We start from the raw sequence: 17,789 nt of genomic DNA, 5'->3' as shown, positions 1-17,789 counted from the left end.
GGTCTTTCTAGCCACTCTTCTAGGCTAGAACGCGAATGTAGGGTATCCTGTGGCGGGATCTCGTTCTGATTATGCTGAGAGTTATCCGAGAGGTCGCGCTCGCGGAGTCGAGAGAATGCTCCAGATATTGCATTGTAAAAGACATTCTCAAGACCGTTCTGAAGCGGCTTAAGAGCTTTGCGTATCTCCTCATCTACCGAGCTCGATTGCATATATTCTGGAAACTGGAATTGATGTCTCAAATACGTCCTCGTCCTCGTTCTTGTCCTCGTTATCATTGTTGATGAGTTGATGATACATCTCTTAAGGCCATAGAGCCTATGAAAGAAACACGCTGAATCTTGCTCTGCTAATGTCGATCGTAATTCCCTATTTCATCTTCGCCCTGCTTATGCCGTTTCCAAGCTTTTCATCTTCCTGCCTCTTCTAGGCAGATCTCAGCTTCGTCAAGTAGCCCCCACTACATGATACTACTCCTAGCACCATGTAGATGTACCTCCCTATATAGGGAAGTCTCAAATACGTTATATTTGCCCATCTGCATCAGATATTCTAAGGGATTGGTATGTCATGTGACCAGGTAGGGTGTAAATGGAGCGGGGTACGGGTGTGAATGGAGCACAGCAGGGTGTGAAAGGAGCTTCACCCCCATGGCAACACATCACATGACCCGCACGAGCCAAACTACTTCTCACTCTCAGATGAACCTTCCAAAACCTATGCATAATGCATTAGGAATACATTTATTATAGCCCAGTTCATTAAGACTTGGTACTAATATATTAAGTTAGTTAAGTTAGGGATATATTCTTAGTTAATTCTTGCTTAACGACATCTTGATAAACGGCTAGTGCAAGGCAGTGCGAGAAGGAAAAGTTCATCTGAGGGTCGGCATTGTCATCTGAGAGTGGGACGACCCGCAGCCTCACTAGCGATTTTCATGCGAAAGTTCATCTGAGGGTGGGGCGAACTGTAGGCTTATTCAACCACGTGACCCGATCCCCTACTTTTCCGCGTCCTTTGCTAGCTTTCCCATAATAATACCTCCCGTTATAAGCATCGCGACTTCGTGAGCTATCTATGGTCATCCTGCTTACTTAGCTATGTGACAGGCCAAGTCCGCCCTCGTCAGGTGACGTCCCGTCTGTACCACACAGCTACCGAGCCCATTGGCAAGGTGTCTAGACGACAGGCTCCATTGAATACATGAACATTATGTAGAGGTATCGATCGAAAAGCAGGCGGGTTGGAGGCTAGTACTGGATCTACCAGACCTACTGAGTACTGATCTCACTGATCAGTCCATGTCGCTTATGACCTTCCTGCCTCGTTGCCTGAATCAATTTCCCCTTGGCTCTGAGCAATTACTGAAGCATGTCGAAGGGGGTGTGTCAATGGCGAAACTCGAGGCTCTCCTCCTCTAAGTAATCCTTAATTAGTCCAGTCCTTGTTACCAGCATATGTTGGCCTGAAGTAGGCACCGGCAGACGCATCTGGATGTTTCAAACCAGTTCAAGACGCGCCTCCCTGCAGACGCTGGAGGGCACAGCAATGTGGTCAACTCGGTGGCCTTCTCACACGACTCGACCCGACTTGCCTCCGCGTCGCATGATAGCATGGTCAAGATCTGGGAGGCAAGCAGCGGCGCCTGCCTGCAGACACGCTAAGTTGGGATGAGACTCCGTGATATATCGTTCGATGCTACTGGTTTGCATATTTATACTGACATCGGTACCTGATATATATGGTCGTGTTGCTGCTACTATACCTTTGACCTCCAGTGGCTGCTTGAAATATTCCTGTCCCAACATGTATTCCTTTATTCCTGCATTTCGTCTGCGTGAGGGCATTATTCGAACTGGTACAAATTCACTGCTTCCTATATGATGTTGGGGGTCGACGCCGATCTGTAGGCGGGCGCCAGTGTTGTGGTTAAGGGCTTAAATTGAGATCCCTTTGGTGTTATAGCCATCTCCATACTCTTTGAGAATCATTCAACATGTTGGACCAAGAAGCACGAACGGAAGAACGAAGCGAAGACATTACTTTCTCGCCTGCCCGCGTTGGAACTTTTGACCTTGTCAAGTTCAAGCTCGGTTACTTACGGGAGCTACTAAATGACGATTCGATCCAGATGCAACGTCAGCGCAAGAACATTGAGTATCTCGTCGACTACTATGAGAATGGTGGGAAAGTTCCCGAACCGGGCCAAACTATTTGGCTTGTAGATGGCGTGGTCGTCGACGAGATGCCCAAGGGTTCTACTGGTAAAGCAATATGGAGAGAAGCGGTCCGTCTCCCCAACCCTTATCTCCGTTACTTTGGCTCATTTTCACTTCATCTAGAGTATAGGCCATCAACTTATGCAGTCAAACCCAGCTGCTTTGGCAGTAGGTTCTTACGAATAGAGAATATTTATATTCTAAAGCCTTGGGTTGACTGTAATAATAGTCGGGAGCTATACAAATGGCGCAGGCAACGCCTTTTAGGTTAAATGCTTCTGGAAGTATGCATGAGGTAACTACGTATATTACCTCTCTCAACCATGTGGCTTTCCAACGTCGGAAGATCATTGCCAGGTTCCGACTCCCAGCGATGTTTGGCGGTGACCCAAGTATTACTACTGCCGTCGAGATCATGAACGACACTGGCTCAAATATTCAGACCGTCTTATTAATAGATTTAGCGGCACTCCAGTACAATCCATTGACGTACCTTGGCGACCTTGGTGCGTATCCTATAGAGACAGCCAATGGCATCGCATATTGGCAGCAGATCATGATAGAGATGCAAATTATCAAGCTGGATGGTACCTCTATTACAGGGTGGTTTGAGGAAGTCGCAGCAATTTTTCCTGGAACGGGCGCACAATACCGGCTCTCAGGAGATGCGATGCGGAACCACCTTTACTTTGCGACTGCTCCGGGAAATGCGACTCTCTTTGTTGCGGTGAAGAAGAATGGTCTTATGAGTCAACTCCCTATTGTGTAAATCAATATGGCCCGTTTTGACAAGACTATTACGTCTTGACGATGTTGCATGAATTGAATTGTGGTTGATAGATCATCATTGTTCCATGCTACGGCCTACGGCCGGCTACGACCTACGGGTGCCGTTATCTATGCTTACTTAATGATGTCCTTGGTAGACCCCCTTGGGGCCTCAAGTGTGGAAGCGAAGCTGCTTCACTTTAGCAACCTTTACGAAATAGTTCTATTGCAAAACCATACATCTTCCTTAGCCCCTGTGTTCCTTAGTGGCCCCTACATGAGTGTCGTTCCTGTAGGTAGATCACGAGGTCTAGTGCTTTAGGGAATACGCAGCATCTCCCAATGAAAATTCCGGATAAACAGTGAATTTGGAAATCTCGCACTTTGATTGGCTGTGACTCCTGATATCACGTGCACTGAGGATATGCACGTGTGAAGATGAATTTGGATCATCGACAATGCTGAACAGCTCTTTGAGAAGGGAACAATGAACCGTTGGGAAATTCCCATTTCCCAAGTGAACTTGGATCAAACTGAAATGCTGTGAGCTGAATTCTCCCATGGCTCACATATTTCTTCCATCCAACTCCCACCGCCGTTCGTGAGGAGAGTGGACTTCGATTTAGCATCCTCACCACGGCTTTGCCAGCTGACGCCGACGAAACATCTCCATGAGGCATATATCATGGACTACGCTCAGGTTCTGGTCCGGAGCGTTGCTCGTACCTTCTACGAGACCGAACATGTCGTGATCATTGATACTCTAGTGAGACATTCGGCGTACGTGGAATGATGCGCTGCTTCGATGTCCAAGCTGACTCGATGCAGTCTGTCCCTCAGCGACCTTGCGGTTGTTATGGACTCCGGCAAACAAGTCAAGAACGTTCAAAAGCTATGCGCCAAGTTACGGGAGGCCGGGCTGGTTTCAGTGTATGTATGCATGCTATGCGCACAGCTAAACAGTGTTAACCTATCTGGATATAGCCATGCGCGACAGGAGACCCGCGAGGGCGCGCAGAAGCCCATAACTCGGGAGTACTTCTACATCGACTATCGCCGCGCGATCGACTCGACGAAATATCGGATCCACATGCTTGACGAGGAGATCAAGCGGGAAGCGAGACCGACGACCGAACGGAAAGAATATATCTGCAAGCGTTGCGAGTCGCAGTGGACGCTGATGGAAGTCCTGGATAATCCTGACCCATCTGGGAGCGGCAGCGGGTTTCTGTGCAAGAAATGCGGGTTTGGTCTAGAATTGAAGCACGATGAAGATGCAGCCGGTGAGGCCGATGATCGTCCCGCGATGTTCAACAAGCAATTTGGACATTTGTTGACTCTGCTGCAACGGATCGACGATTCCGTCGTCCCCGAAGTCACGGGAGAAGATGCGCTTGCAGAGGCCGTCCCCGTGCCACGGGACGAGATGGTGAACCCAGCCATGAGAACCACAACAAACGAACTGTTTGCCAAGCCCGCGGCTGTGAGAGGAATTGCCACAGGACCTGAGAATATCGAGATTGCTATTACAACACATTCCGAGACAACTGCGGCAGAGCAAGCTGCGGCCGCCGCCCATAAAGAACGGATTGCGAAACAAAATCAACTACCGGTTTGGCACACACAGTCCACAGTTACCGGACCTCCAACAATTGCCGGGCAAGCGGATGGAGGTTCACGAGACGATCAAGCTGCCGATGGAGCAGCCCAATCATTCGGGGACGAAGCAGGGGAGGACATCAAAGACCCCAGTCTGGATGCCTACTTTGAGCAACTCAAGGCCGAACAAGAACGACAGGCGCTCAAAGAGGCGGAAGAGGAGGAGGAGGAGGAGGAGGACGATGAAGATGAAGACGAAGATGAGGATTTCGAGGACGTCGTTGCCCCTGCTGTGAATGGGACGTCAACCGGACCTGAACTCGATGACCAAGAACGGGAGGCGAAGAGAGTGAAGATCGAGTCGCCTCCGGCAAAGGTGGAAGATAAAGCAGGAGACGACGAGGAATCGGACGCTGATGACTTTGAGGACGCCTTGTAGTCGATCAAGGGCTCCTAACCTTCGGTGGTAGATGTTGAACATGTAAAAAGTGAACTTATACCAGCGATGAAAGTCGTGAATAATGAACGTCTTAATCGTGCTCATATGATACGAGTGTGACTTGAACCCAACTGAAGATCATCTAATTATGGCAATAATAATGGGATCTCGTCCTGTTCTGCTGATCCAAAACACCCTTCGTAGATATTTTTCATCAACCAGAGGGATCGATGTTCTGGCCTCAGATACATTAGATGCCTTGTTGCCTGATGGGTCTCAACCTCAATCGTAACCGAATTGATATCGGACAATAATATTGTCAAAATCGACAGTTGCGCCGCAGACGGTTACTGCGATAGAATTTCAAATCGCGGCTGTGGCGAATCCATATTTTCCGATTCCCTCATACCGAGACTTGCTACGTCAGCATCGTCTTGTGCGACTGCACGAGTGAACTAAGCGTGAAGCCTAACTTGGGCCATACAATTTGACATGGTGATCTAATCCATCATTACAATGTCCAAAGATTCCTTAGCCGCCCTGTTGGGGGCGATATCCCTCGAGGACCATGAGCAAACCGTGAAGCTTGCGGAAAATCTACTCAAAAAGTCCTCGTCAGACGCCAAGGTGCAACGCGCGAGAATAGTAGCGTTGCTGAATCTCGATCGTTATGAAGAGGCCATCCAAGCCATCGAGAAGGCGAGTCGGTCGTTTCAGCAAGACTGCTCTTTAGAATACTCCTATGCGCTGTATCGATGTGGCAGGTTGCAAGATGCCATCAACATAGCTGGAGATAAGGGCTCGGAAGGAAGTAAGCACCTGCTTGCACAAACGGTGAGTTGAGATCTTTATCATTAAGGGGCAGCGGCTTATAACTTCACAGCACTACCGACTCGAGGCATTTGAGAACTCAGCAGCCCTTTACAAGGAGCTCGCCTCGCAGTCCAACCTTGACGAGGATGAGGTGAATGACATAGTCATCAACCGCGGCGCCGTTAACGCGCAGCTGGCCTGGAAAGGGCGAGATGATATTTCGCTCGGCCTCGATGAGGGTGCTGGTCTTGAATCATTTGAAGCTTCTTTCAATGAAGCCTGTGCATGTCTGGGACGAGGAGAACTGGCCAGGGGCGAAGCATTGCTAAAGAAAGCACAAGGTTCGTCAGATCCTCTCCATAATAATGGCATCTGCTGATGACACGTATAGAACTTTGTCTGTCTTCGTCAATCTTGACGAGTCAAGAGAAGAGTGTTGAGGTGCTTCAGATCATGGAACAGAAGGTTTTTGCTCTGCTTCGAGTTGGAAAGGTTGCCGAAGCCAAAAACCTTGCTCTAGCGGTTACGTCAAAAGAGTGCGTTTTATTACCTTTTCCGACTTTCTGCAGCGTCATCATACTGAGCTGATCAATAGCGTATTCGATCCGTCCCTCCGGATGATAAGCCAAATCAACTTAACCATTGTAGAGAGTAGCGACAGTAAAGAAAACCCATTTATTGTCCACAGGAAGTTGCACGAGAAGACGAAGCTTCCCGCACTCCAGGAGCCATTCGGTTTCCAGTCGAGTGTGATCCTCAAGAACAGGCTGATTGCAAACTCCTTGGTTCAAAAAGGCAAGGAGGCGGGATATTTATCGGGTAGTGACCGGGAGGGTCTTTCGTCGTTTCTCGCCGCGGCCGCCGGGATCGAAGGCAAAACCAACTCGAAAGTCATCGAAACCCTCCTACCACGCCTCAACAAAAGCCCCAAAGACCTCGGCGTGGCCTTCCTCGTCGCTCAATTGTACGTGGAAATCAAGAACCATGACCAAGCCATCGTCATCCTCGAAAAGCTAGTCCACGCGCTCGAGAAGTCAGGCACCCCCAACGATTCCGAGATCCGATTCGCCCCAGGCCTCGTCGGCCTCCTAACAAACCTCTACCATCACGCCGGCCGACCCAAATCCCGCCGCGCCGAGTTCGCCAACTACGCCCGCCATATCCAGTCGACGCAATCCCTCTCCAGCGCCCCCCTCCCTCTCCTCCTCACCGCCGGCGCCGCCCTTCTCGAGTCCTGGGACCGGGACGACCTCGTCCTCGCCGCCCATCTCTTCTCCGCCGCCCACGAAACCCACCCGACCAGCCGCGCCGCCACCGTCGGCCAATCCGCCGCGGCCGCGGCCCTCTCTTCGACGACCCCCAGCGCCTCCTCCGCCCTCCGGCCCATCTCTGCGCTCATCGCCGACATCTCCACCGCGTCGCTCGAAGCGGCCGGCGTCCCGCTGACCAAGGCTCCGATCGCTACGAAGCGCGCGCGGGACGAGAAGCCGACGACGAAGGCGACTAAGCGGATCCGGCCGAGTCGGATGCCGAAGGAGTTTGTGGAGGGGAAAGTCATGGATACGGAGCGGTGGCTGCCGTTGCGGGATCGGTCATATTGGAAGCCGAAGGGACGGAAGGGGAAGAAGAAGGCGGAGGGGCTAACGCAGGGGGGTGTGGAGGATGAGGGGGGGCAGCAAGGAGGGGGGCAGGCGGGGAGTGTTGTTGTGGGGGGCGGGGGTGGGGGGAAGAAGAAGGGAAAGAAAGGGAAGAGATGAGGTTTGCGGTAGATCAATGTCAAGAGCCGTCTGTTGATGGCAGTATTATTCTGCTGTGGAAGTCGTCTGATATTACCGGATTTTCACTGCATGCAACTTCTGCCCCGATGTCGCCCTGAACAATATCGTTGTCTCGAGCACTATGACAGGATTTGAAATCCAAAGAATTGCTGCGGTCTAATACTTTTGCGCTTACAAGCTGCCTGCGCTTCATGTGAAATCAAAGAATCGGCACGTTTCTATAGCGACTATATCTTAAGTATGCTATTCTATCCCACCTAGCGGAACTCATAATAGTATGCCAAGTAAAAGGCATTGACCATATGTGTATCACTCGCTCAGCATGCCATGATCCCAATCACCACGCCGTAATATCATCCACCTCCGCCTCCCCAAACGTCGAACTCTTCGTCACCCCAATCTCCCCCTGCGCCTCCAACACCGGCGACCCCACCGGGCTCCTCCCCATAATATCCGGCAACTCCCTCCCCAAAAACCCTAACAAATGCGCATTCACCTGCTCAAACTCCAGCAAAAACGCATCATGCCCCTCCGAGCTATCGATGCTCTTCAGCGTCGCGTTGGGGATGTGCGCCGCGAGCTCCTGCTGCTCTGCGAAGGTGAAGAGGCCGTCGGATTGGATGCCGAGGACGAGGGTGGGCTGCGTGATGAGGGCGAGGGCGGCGGCGAGGTCGGCTTCGGGGGAGGCGGTGCGCGGGACGCGGTTGCGGGAGACGTCATGCGTGTCGAGCTTCCGCGTGATGGCGATGTAGCAGTTTGCGTCGAAGCGTTTGATGAACTTTTCGCCTTGGTAACGGAGGTAGGATTGCGCGGAGAAGTAGGTGGGTGTCTGGAGCAATATGTTAGTGAACGTGCGGTGTTTAACGGGTTGGGAGTGGAATTTACCCTTAGCGAGGCGGCCTTGACGGCGAGTCCGTTGGTGTCGCCCATTTGCGAAACCGCAGCACTGCTATTCTGTCGCGACGAGCGAGGCGATCGCGCGTGCTTATGACCATCGTTATGGATCGCCCACGCCTCGTGCGACGGGTGGCGCGGTTGGCCATTGATATCCTGCCGCTTGGTCGGGTCCGGCGTGTTCCTCCCGAAGCGCGACTCGAAGGAGTTCCGACTGCGGTAGGTAAGCAGCGCCGACATACGCGCCGCGCCCAGGCCCGTTGTAGGCGGGTCTTCGAACCGGTAGTAGCCGTCGTCGTACTTCGGGTCGCTGTAGATGCTCTGCCGCTGCGCTTCGCCCCAGGAGATACCCCAGGCGCTGTACCGCGCCGAGGTGGCGATCGGAATGATGGTCCGCACGTAGTCCTTGCCGAAGTACGCGAACTCTAGCACGAGCATGCCGCCCATGCTGCCACCGATCACAGCGGCCAGCTGCCGCACGCCTAGATCGTCAAGTATCAACTTGAAGATGTTGACGTCGTCCCGGACGGTAGTGAGAGGGAATTCTGGACCGTAGTGACGCTGGGTCGGGTCACCGTCCATGCACGTGACCGGACTCGCGCTGCCGTACGGGCTGCCCAGGCTGTTGATGCACACGACGAAGAAGCGGGAGACGTCGAACGCCTTCCCGGGGCCGCCGAGCAGCGGGCCCCACCAGTCGCTCGCGTCGGCGCTGCCGGTCAGTGCGTGGCAGATGAGCATGGCATTGTCCCGCTCCGGGGAGAGGCTGCCGAAAGTTTTGTATGCGACGGGTACGTTGTGGAGGACATCGCCGCATTCGAGCTCGAATGACGGGACGATGGCGATCTGCTGGCCGCCGACTAGGTTGATGAGCGGGTTTTCAGGCTGGGCCGTTACTCGTTCTGCATCCAAAGGTCAGTGTGCGGCTGCGCATGGACTCTAGTCGACTTACTGTACTTGTATCCATTTTCCATAGGGTCGGTTGAGTCGGGGTTCGAAATGAGGGGCATCTCATTCATTCCAAACGTATTATCGGATGGGGGCGTCGGAGGAGCGGAAGGTGAGGTGGTAGGTTTGGCCTGGGGGGAAGCGTTCCATATGCGACGGTTCGAGGGAAGAATAGAGGGAAGAATATAGAGGGATTGAGATTCGGTGAGCGAGTTAGAGGGCTGGACGGGTTATGTAGTATGTACCGGTAACTAGTGAAGGAAAATCGGCGGGATGACTAGTCGGTGTGGAGACGGGGTGTACGAAAATAGGTGATGATTCACTTCTGATATGGTTCATATAATGATAACTACTGCAATATGAATTGTCAGTTGGAGGCGGCGATGGCGGCGATGGCGTGCTGAAATTTCTTATAATCAGCCAATCAGCGTCTATATCTCAACTCCAACTCCGGCTTTTATTTCTTTGACTCTTGGTTGTCTCTTGATTCTATCGTGACTCTCTTCCCGCATATAAAAACTAACCACCGTTCTTAAACTCGTCAAGGAAAAGCCTGTGACAGCCCTCCATAACTATGCTGTGTCAATAACTTGGTGGGATGGATCTCATACCGTGTTCCTCCCTCAAGTCCATGATAGGAAACCTGGGATATGGTGCCGACTTCGGACTGAGATCGAGGGGCTTAACTGTCATTACCACGAGGTGGCGCATACTAGTCTAGCTAAATAGCTGAGGTTCTGTACACGACTTATCCCCAGTTTCCCTATTCCATACACATGCAACATGGTTACATGGAACCCTCCCCTTGTCAAGCCTACAGCCCTAATACGGATCTCCAAGTCATTCATCTGCCCCTTTCCTCCTTCTCCTCTAAGGTTAGAAGTTAATACAAATTGATACTTCGTGATGACTTCGATGGACTCTGATGTCCAGCGATCCGGTACCAGTTGCAAAGATTCAGGAGCAGTTGGATGGGTAGATTCCCAACAGAACCGGTTCAGCGGTACTATTGGTGCTCGCCACTATTGGATAGCGTACACAGCATCAGCGGCAGCTTTTCGACCACCATGCTTCAAGCATGTCCTACCGAAACGAATGACTTGGCATTGCTACACCACGTGTCAGACTGTCCTCGCCCTCACGAGTGATTTGACGGATAAATGTAACGGACGTATCTGGGATAAAGGGAACATGAAGTTTATAAGCGTATGGTTCGGCTTGAATATTGTATTTATAAGTATACGAGTCCCACCATGACGTTGATCCCAGTGTCAACTTCAAGCAGCTCCGTCCCATGTCAATGGCGGTGCCTCGGGGCTGGAACATTCAAGTCACGAACCTGGTGGGTAGAGCGTCCATGGAATGCGTCTAGCCGGGATAGCCGAGCGAAAAGTCGAGGGTTTCGCAAACGAGACCGTGGGCGCCGGTTGAGAGGTTTGAATGCGGTTTGAGCGGAGGGGTCGAGAAGGGGCGAAATGAAATTGCTTGTGGTGGAGAAATGGAGATTGATGAGGTACATCAGGAGTCGCAACAAGACAGACAGGCCATAGGCACGATCTATCCGGGTTGGGAAAACGAGCCACTAGCAGCACAACTTCATCACAACCCGACACCTCAAATGCACCGACCAAGACCCATCATGAACCACGAGGGACGCATCCCTCGCCCGCTGACATTGTACATGCGAAGCTAACCTCTATCTGCTAATGCAACCCCTCCGTCGTCCCCCGTTCCCTCGGCGCCAAATATGTTACATGAATCCCACCGAGAACAGTACTCGTAGCTAGCAATCCGCCGCCGTCGTCGGCGGTCGTCTAATGATATGAACGTGCGGGTGAGAGGAGGGGCCCGGCTGCGTCGTTGGTGGTGAGGAGGTCGTGGGTGTTGGACGCGGGGAGGTGGGCGTGTCCAGGGGGCGGCGACCGCTAGGGTGCACGGCTGCGAGCCAAGGCGGAGAGCGACCAGTTTCTCGGTATCGAGAATGGCGTCAAGCCCACAAGCGCTGGAGTGACCCCGAAGGAGTAAGACGTTGGGTGACCACAAGCCTCCCGCCCTCTCACGCCCCATCCTTCCCGTTCGCATCCCCCTTCATCGCCAGCGAGATGGCGATTTTTTTCCCAGTTGGATCCTTCCCCGCCTGGATGCTCCGTTTTCTCCTTAGCATGTGCCCATGCGGCGGCTGATGCGCCGCCGGTGGCTCTGCGCCCGGCTGCCCCGACGAGTTCCGCCGCTTCGGGTGCGCCGATAGCTTGCCGAGCTCGTCGTCGTCCTCGTCCTCGCGGCGGCGCTTCTCAGCGATTTTGGTGGATGGGAGGGGCGCGGGGGAGCGGGCGGAGGTGGAGGGGGAAGGGGAGTCGGAGGGGGGGCTGGTGGCGGTGGAGTCGGCGGGCGGAGAGGTGGTAGTAGGGTCGGTGGGGAGGTCGGGCAGTTCGTCTTCGTCGTCGGGGTAGTTGACGAGGGGACGTTGGGGGGAGACGCCGTTGGTGGGGGCTTTGGCGGTCGCGGGGGCGTTGGCTTCTTCTTCGTTATCAGGGCCGTTGAAGTAGGCATCCTCCTCGGGGTCATGATCCTTGAGTCCCTGCCACCGCATGCCGCCGTTGACGATGTTACGGTTGGGGGTCTCGGTTTCGGTGCTGGTGAATGATTGGTCGTGATTGAGGAGGGGTTCGTTCTGGTCTGCGATTTGGTTGTACTGGTCGTATTTTAAGACCAGAGCGGGAAATGTCTCCACGTAGTCCAGAGCCTGCAGTCGGTCCCGGTAATTCTCGACCAGGTGGACGACTAATGATTTCATATTCTCCTGTGCGCTGTTAGCGTGATCATCAGTAATTGAACGGTTCGACATACCCTCCGAATGGTCTCGAACATTTCCAGACAGGCCGAGTTGAGGAGGTTGTCTTTCGGCTTAGTTTCGAAGACAATGTTGAGGATGGGTTCGAAGAGATGATGCTGGATGATCTGCTTATTGTAATACTCGTCTTTCAGACCGATGCACGTCCGGAAGTATTTGAGCGCGGCTGCAATCCGTTAGCCACATCCATGGGCCTTGGTCTCGGTGACTTACTGAGCTTCAAGTGCTTCTCGGGACATGCCATCAGCTGGGCGACGCGGCAGGCAAGGAGCTCCTGTAAAATGAACTGCTTGCTGCGGAATGCGTGCTGTCGGAGGAAGAATGAAAGGATTTCAACCAGATGGCTAAAGAGCAGCACCTCTTGCACGTTGAGATTGTCCACTGTGACAGTTAGTATCGCACAAGCAACACATCTCAGGTAGACCTACTCGACTGCCGATGCTCGAGATCCTTCAGGGCTTGGAAAAGTCGCCTTGCCGAATCATCGTAAAATCGTTGGATGAACATCTCCGTCGGCGGCATGTGCATGGGCCCGCCTCTGAATTTTGCCATGTACTCATTGTTCCCGCGCGCGAGCGCTTCCAATGACGGGCCGTTCGCGTTGGGGTCCAGGAGGACTTTGATCGCATCCGCAATCTGTGCCTTAACTCCCACATCCACCTCGACCAGTAGGAGTTCAATCAAGGTGTCGGTCAGAGGCTTGGTGTTCTCGTTCACGGCCTTGAAAATGTGGTTGCGGATGAGAGGAGCATCGTGGTCGATCAAGGCGACTAGGATGTCGGTGCCGGCGACACGAACCGAGGCGTCTTGATGGCGAAGGGCGAAGGTGATGACATTGAAGAGACCCCCGTTAATGAAGTTGTTGTACAGAGCGTTTCTCGCCTGGGGTTGCAAGCTTTTGGCGAGAGCGCAGCATTGCTGAATGAACGCTACACCGTCCTTCTTGCGCTGCTGGTCAGTTTCCTGGGGAGCAAAGATACCGAACAATTCTTTTAAGAAGGGGACGTTGCCCTGTAGGTGCTGCACTATATCGACTTGGTGGAAGAATATGAGGCCATTGAGAACGGTAAACGTGGTATCATCGAGGATGCGCGCGAGGACGACGTCTTTGAGGTATTGCAACCGGTAGGTGTGGTGGATCTTCCTCTTCACATTTGGGTCGTCGAACGGGACGACTTCTTTGAATCGAGTCTCGTCTGCAAGGTACTGTCGGTGATTCGCTTTGTGACTCGGGAAATCGGGATCGTCTGAGACATGCGTCAGTCCATGGTTTCGAGTGCTCATGTATCCGTAACCCACATTCAAAGGCACCAACAACGCCGAAAATGACATCGTCCGTCACGGCAAGCTCGATCATGGCCGTGTCGTTCAGCAGAACCAGAATCTTCATGATATTGCAGAGCCGGTGTAAGTCCGCTAGGCTCTGCTCCCGCTCCGCTATCTCTACAAAAGGCACCAGCTTGTGGATATACTCGGCGGCCATGACGGCTTTTGCGAGCGCTTCCCGCCCTTGCGCGGTGGAATTGGCGGCTCTCATGATATTCTCGATTTCTTGGAGATTCTCCATCTGCGGGGGATCGGGGAGGGTGATCGGTTGAAATGTTTCGATCGCTTCATCTGAAAGACCGTCGTCTAGTGCAACGTCAACATCAATCAGTTGGTATCTGGAATAACTGTTCATACCTGCGGCAGGGCCACCTCCAAGACGCTGTTGCGCGTCACTGACAAATTCCCTGCAAACCCTCGGGTCAGTCCAGTCGATGTATAGCAGCGAGTGTAGAAGCTCACCATATCGCGCCACAACCCTCCGCCTCCTGGAAACTAAGCGCCATATCGGTTCCATTTGTCTCCGTCCATACGATCAGGGTATCTGCCAAGCGTTCAGCCATGTACACACAATCACGTATGGAGCTATAGCCACCTTGCTGCTTCTGATATCCCTCATCCCTACCGATTTTCGTCTCCAGCAACGTCCGAACGGGCTCATCTTCGGACTGGACGTGTATTCGCGCCTCATCCTGCAATCGCAAAACATGTTAGCTATGGGCGCATTGTCATTTATACTGCCACGCTATCCACCCGTCACGCGACCGGCGCAGTGACATCTGTCACTCGCATCGGCGTGCGGAGGCCTAGCAGGAATGGGATGACACGCACATTGACCAACGACCCGGTGCAGAAGCCGGTTCCCCTATCGAACCAGTCGTTGCTCTTCAACTCGTAGACCTTGACGCGCTTCCGATCGTTCGCAGGCGGCGGAGGGGCCAGCGCCATGGTCGGTCGGTTGTCGAGGACGAGCGCCCGTCACTCCCGGCGTCGGGCGACAGCTCACCCTTCCGCGAGCGCGGGCGGCGAGGGGGTGGGCGCGCAGTAAGACGGCGGACGGGGAGGGATTGGAGGGAGCGCGAGGCGGAAACAGGACGGGTTGGGGTCGGTTCGTGTACGGGGATGTGATAGGGACGGTGGAGTCACGAAAGGTGAAATGCGGCGCGTGGGAGGATGGTGGTCACTTGGGAGGGGGGATTCACGGTGGAGGTGTTGGAGGAATTACGGCCGTGGTAGCTTGAGATGGGAGCAAGTTGCGATGAGGTCAAGGCGTCAAGCGACGATGGTGGTCCGGGCGCAACGATTGCAGATTGTAGTTTGTCACGGGGTCCAGCGGTTATATGTATTACTCACCCAAGTATTAATATTTGGGAGTTTGTGAGTTGGTTTGGGGAGGGTAGCGTCGGGTTGCGCCTTCGGGTGGTCTCGGAGGAGCCTACGGTGCTGGCAGTGAACGGGCGTATGGGCGGGTGTCGGGTCTAATGGGCGGTGCTAGATAGCCCGACCGGCGACCGGGAGGCACTACACACCCCGTAACCTTCGGGAGTCGGGCCCCAGCCCTCGGGCGGCGATCTCCCTTGCCGGCTCTCCCTCGAGGCCTCAACCTCCTTAGGCCGGATTGCTGTTGTGAGTGACGGTCACGTGGTATTGCGAATGTTGGGCATTAATAGAAGCACGTGCTGGGCGTGTGGCGTATCGGGTGAGTCCCGGTATGACAGCATCGGGCTTGGCGGTCGGGTCGGCTGGATGTTGATCCGATATCCCTCTGCATCACGTGCAACGCATCACATCGAAGTCGCGAAGTCTAACTCGAACTCCGCGTGAAAGTCTGGGAGAGAACAGAAGTATTAAGATATCCTTAAAGTAAGATACTTGGTAATTACTAGTGGATAGATGCAGACGGTATCAAACCATAAGTCGAAGCGTGTGGGTAGTACTGTGCCTGTATGAACCAATCTGCCCCTCGCATCTACTGACTCCTCCCCTTGCCCTATCACTACTGCATACACTATTCAGGGTCCACGCAGCATGGAAGTCGCCGTAAAATATAAAGCCTATCACCATCCCACATCATCTCTTCTCTCCCCTCTCTCATCTTCCCTTACGACTTTTCCAGTCATTTAGCACCGGTAAAGCGACTTCTGGAGTTTTGCGCTTGCCATCCCGTAATAAAGCTCCAACCCCAATCCCAAATTCTTAAAAGCAAAAAAAAGAAGAAAAGAACTGAAAAAGAAGGAAAAAATCCATATCCGTCCCGTAGGCAACGAAGAGCAAGGAATTTTCGTAAACCGTCCGTCGACGCATCATGACATCTTCGCAAGACCGCTTTTCGCCATCCGCGCCGGACGCGCCAGTCGGTGCACACGGTGGCGGCTCGGCTCCCGTCGCTCGAGGCGATGGCGTACCGGCCGACGAGATCGAGGGACCTCATGGGACCGTCCATTCGGACAAGGCGGGGGACGTCGAGACAGCGGACGCGGACGCGGCGTCGGTGACGGGGGGGACGGCGGCAGCTCCGGCGAGGGTGAAGGCGGGGATCTTCACGTATTTTCGGACGAGGCAGTTTTGGATCGTGTTGGTGCTTGGGTATGTTATATCTGCAAGAGTTGAAGTAGGTATAGTAGAGTGGTCGCTGATGTTGGGAGTGCAGACAGATCCTGGCGCTGTGTCTTGTGGGCACCGGCACGTTCTCGAACTTGCTGGCCAACAAGGGGACGAACATACCCGCCTTTCAGACGTTTTTTAATTATGTCCTGTTGAACATCGTGTATACGAGCATCACCATCTACCGCTACGGTTTCAAGAAGTGGGCGAACGTGGTTCTGAAAGACGGGTGGAAGTGTACGTTCCCCATCTACCCCTTCCCTCCTGGTACTAACCCTTCTCCCCAGATTTCATCTTCGCCTTCATGGACGTCGAAGGCAACTACTTCGTCGTCCTCGCCTATGGCTACACCACTATCATGTCCGCGCAACTCATCAACTTCTGGGCCATCGTTGTCGTCGTCCTCATCTCCCTCATCTTCCTCCGCGTGCGCTACCACCTCACCCAATACGTCGGCATCCTTCTCTGCATCGGCGGCATGGGCGTGCTCATCGCTTCTGATCACCTCCAAGGCACCAACGGTGGCGCCGCCGCCGACCCCGTACGCGGCGACCTCTTCTGCTTGCTGTCGGCCACCTTCTACGGCCTGAGCAACGTGTTTGAAGAGTTCCTGATCAGTCGCCGCCCCATGTACGAGGTCGTCGGGCAGCTGGCCTTCTGGGGCATGTTGATCAACGGCGTGCAAGCCGCCATCTTCGACCGCGCGTCCTTCCGCGCCGCCGTGTGGGACGGCCCCGTGTTCGGCTACCTCGTTGGGTACACGCTGATCCTCTTCACGTTCTACTCGCTCGCGCCGGTTGTGTTTCGCATGTCGAGCGCGGCGTTCTTCAACATCGGGCTGCTCACGGCAAATTTCTGGACCGTGGTGGTCGGGATCAAGGTGTTTCAGTATGCGGTGCACTGGATGTATCCGATCGCGTTCGTGCTGATTGTGATTGGGCTGTTCGTGTATTTCATGGTCGAGGGCGGGTTGGGGGAGGCGAAGAAGCCGTGGTTGGGGGAGAATCAGGAGAGGGGGGTGAGTGGGTTGGGGACGGCGAAGCGGAGGTTGGAGAACCCGGAGGTTACTGTCTAAACTCTAGGGGGGATATTAAGGTTCGAAACTGTCGGAAACGATTCGTGGAATCTAAAATGAGAATGGGGGTCAAGACGATGAAGTGTGGTAAAGTTGGAATAGTCATGCCGGTATCTCACGTATTATGATACATTTATCACATAAACGAGCATTATCTGAGAGAGCCGTCTGCCTTGCCACTGATAATGTATTATTCATTATCCAAAACATAAATTATGCCATTCCAAGCTAAATATCCAATCAATCCATAAGACCTCGCCGTACACCTCCGCTCAACATAAATCCCCCCTATCCCTCCTCTTCCTTCACGCCCTCCTCTTTCCCCCCCACCACCGCCCTCTCTACCTCCTCCCTCGCCACCCGCTGCCACATTTCCCTAGCCCCCCTCTCCGCTAACCCTGTCGCGTCCCCCACCCGCTCATACATCCGCCGCGACACCTCCCGATTAATCTCCGTGTACCGCTCCTTGCTG

The 17,789-nt window shown here is 53.6% G+C and overlaps 7 protein-coding genes across 7 annotated transcripts in view; 4 read left to right on the top strand and 3 right to left on the bottom strand.

Moving 5' to 3' along the window:
• The first annotated feature begins 2,155 nt into the window (after nt 1-2,155).
• Nucleotides 2,156-3,043, top strand: P152DRAFT_458451 (uncharacterized protein). The gene is made up of 3 exons (XM_033679468.1): nt 2,156-2,290; nt 2,346-2,517; nt 2,569-3,043. The coding sequence occupies exon 3, from the start codon at nt 2,596-2,598 to the stop codon at nt 2,989-2,991; it is 396 nt and encodes a 131-aa protein (XP_033534265.1). The 5' UTR covers nt 2,156-2,290; nt 2,346-2,517; nt 2,569-2,595; the 3' UTR covers nt 2,992-3,043.
• A 413-nt stretch (nt 3,044-3,456) lies between these two features.
• Nucleotides 3,457-5,130, top strand: P152DRAFT_458450 (uncharacterized protein). The gene is made up of 2 exons (XM_033679467.1): nt 3,457-3,920; nt 3,975-5,130. The coding sequence occupies exons 1-2, from the start codon at nt 3,796-3,798 to the stop codon at nt 5,026-5,028; spliced, it is 1,179 nt and encodes a 392-aa protein (XP_033534264.1). The 5' UTR covers nt 3,457-3,795; the 3' UTR covers nt 5,029-5,130.
• A 214-nt stretch (nt 5,131-5,344) lies between these two features.
• On the top strand, nt 5,345-7,598 carry P152DRAFT_435944 (uncharacterized protein; the record flags this gene model as incomplete). The annotated part of the gene is made up of 4 exons (XM_033677547.1): nt 5,345-5,862; nt 5,912-6,182; nt 6,233-6,377; nt 6,437-7,598. The coding sequence occupies exons 1-4, from the start codon at nt 5,545-5,547 to the stop codon at nt 7,596-7,598; spliced, it is 1,896 nt and encodes a 631-aa protein (XP_033534263.1). The 5' UTR covers nt 5,345-5,544.
• Nucleotides 7,599-7,696: 98 nt separating this feature from the next.
• Nucleotides 7,697-9,802, bottom strand: P152DRAFT_458449 (homoserine O-acetyltransferase). Its single transcript, XM_033679466.1, has 3 exons — nt 9,466-9,802; nt 8,505-9,415; nt 7,697-8,448 (listed from the first exon to the last, which is right to left on the bottom strand). The coding sequence occupies exons 1-3, from the start codon at nt 9,521-9,523 to the stop codon at nt 7,957-7,959; spliced, it is 1,461 nt and encodes a 486-aa protein (XP_033534262.1). The 5' UTR covers nt 9,524-9,802; the 3' UTR covers nt 7,697-7,956.
• A 1,350-nt stretch (nt 9,803-11,152) lies between these two features.
• On the bottom strand, nt 11,153-14,690 carry P152DRAFT_344298 (DUF625-domain-containing protein). Its single transcript, XM_033675357.1, has 9 exons — nt 14,470-14,690; nt 14,234-14,330; nt 14,101-14,182; nt 13,996-14,045; nt 13,612-13,944; nt 12,741-13,559; nt 12,526-12,693; nt 12,309-12,478; nt 11,153-12,261 (listed from the first exon to the last, which is right to left on the bottom strand). Exons 1-9 carry the CDS (start codon nt 14,584-14,586, stop codon nt 11,518-11,520), a joined length of 2,580 nt encoding a protein of 859 aa, XP_033534261.1. The 5' UTR covers nt 14,587-14,690; the 3' UTR covers nt 11,153-11,517.
• A 795-nt stretch (nt 14,691-15,485) lies between these two features.
• On the top strand, nt 15,486-17,317 carry P152DRAFT_435935 (DUF914-domain-containing protein; the record flags this gene model as incomplete). The annotated part of the gene is made up of 3 exons (XM_033677546.1): nt 15,486-16,224; nt 16,289-16,479; nt 16,530-17,317. The coding sequence occupies exons 1-3, from the start codon at nt 15,944-15,946 to the stop codon at nt 17,315-17,317; spliced, it is 1,260 nt and encodes a 419-aa protein (XP_033534260.1). The 5' UTR covers nt 15,486-15,943.
• Nucleotides 17,318-17,605: 288 nt separating this feature from the next.
• P152DRAFT_449339 (uncharacterized protein) overlaps nt 17,606-17,789 on the bottom strand; it is a gene marked incomplete at both ends in the record, with an annotated part of 1,895 nt that continues 1,711 nt past the window's right edge. Inside the window, one exon of the mRNA XM_033678105.1 lies at nt 17,606-17,680. Within this exon, the coding sequence (XP_033534259.1) occupies nt 17,606-17,680 (75 nt within the window). The remainder of the gene's footprint in view (nt 17,681-17,789) is intronic.

This window comes from Eremomyces bilateralis (assembly GCF_010015585.1).
Source record: "Eremomyces bilateralis CBS 781.70 unplaced genomic scaffold P152scaffold_9, whole genome shotgun sequence".
Lineage (NCBI taxonomy): Eukaryota > Fungi > Ascomycota > Dothideomycetes > Eremomycetales > Eremomycetaceae > Eremomyces > Eremomyces bilateralis.
The sequence above is the reverse complement of the archived record's forward strand: the minus strand, read 5'-3'. Positions and strand labels throughout refer to the sequence as shown.

Coding starts and splice junctions, on each gene's coding strand:
- P152DRAFT_458451 (XM_033679468.1), top strand. CDS start 2,596: ATGTTTGGCGGTGACCCAAGTATTACTACTGCCGTCGAGATCATGAAC.
- P152DRAFT_458450 (XM_033679467.1), top strand. CDS start 3,796: ATGTCCAAGCTGACTCGATGCAGTCTGTCCCTCAGCGACCTTGCGGTT. Junction 3,921..3,974: donor GAGGCCGGGCTGGTTTCAGT/GTATGTATGCAT, acceptor ATCTGGATATAG/CCATGCGCGACAGGAGACCC.
- P152DRAFT_458449 (XM_033679466.1), bottom strand. CDS start 9,523: ATGCCCCTCATTTCGAACCCCGACTCAACCGACCCTATGGAAAATGGA. Junction 9,416..9,465: donor GGAAAATGGATACAAGTACA/GTAAGTCGACTA, acceptor CTTTGGATGCAG/AACGAGTAACGGCCCAGCCT. Junction 8,449..8,504: donor TCAAGGCCGCCTCGCTAAGG/GTAAATTCCACT, acceptor ATATTGCTCCAG/ACACCCACCTACTTCTCCGC.
- P152DRAFT_344298 (XM_033675357.1), bottom strand. CDS start 14,586: ATGGCGCTGGCCCCTCCGCCGCCTGCGAACGATCGGAAGCGCGTCAAG. Junction 14,183..14,233: donor GGGATATCAGAAGCAGCAAG/GTGGCTATAGCT, acceptor AACGCTTGGCAG/ATACCCTGATCGTATGGACG. Junction 12,694..12,740: donor TCTCGAGCATCGGCAGTCGA/GTAGGTCTACCT, acceptor TAACTGTCACAG/TGGACAATCTCAACGTGCAA.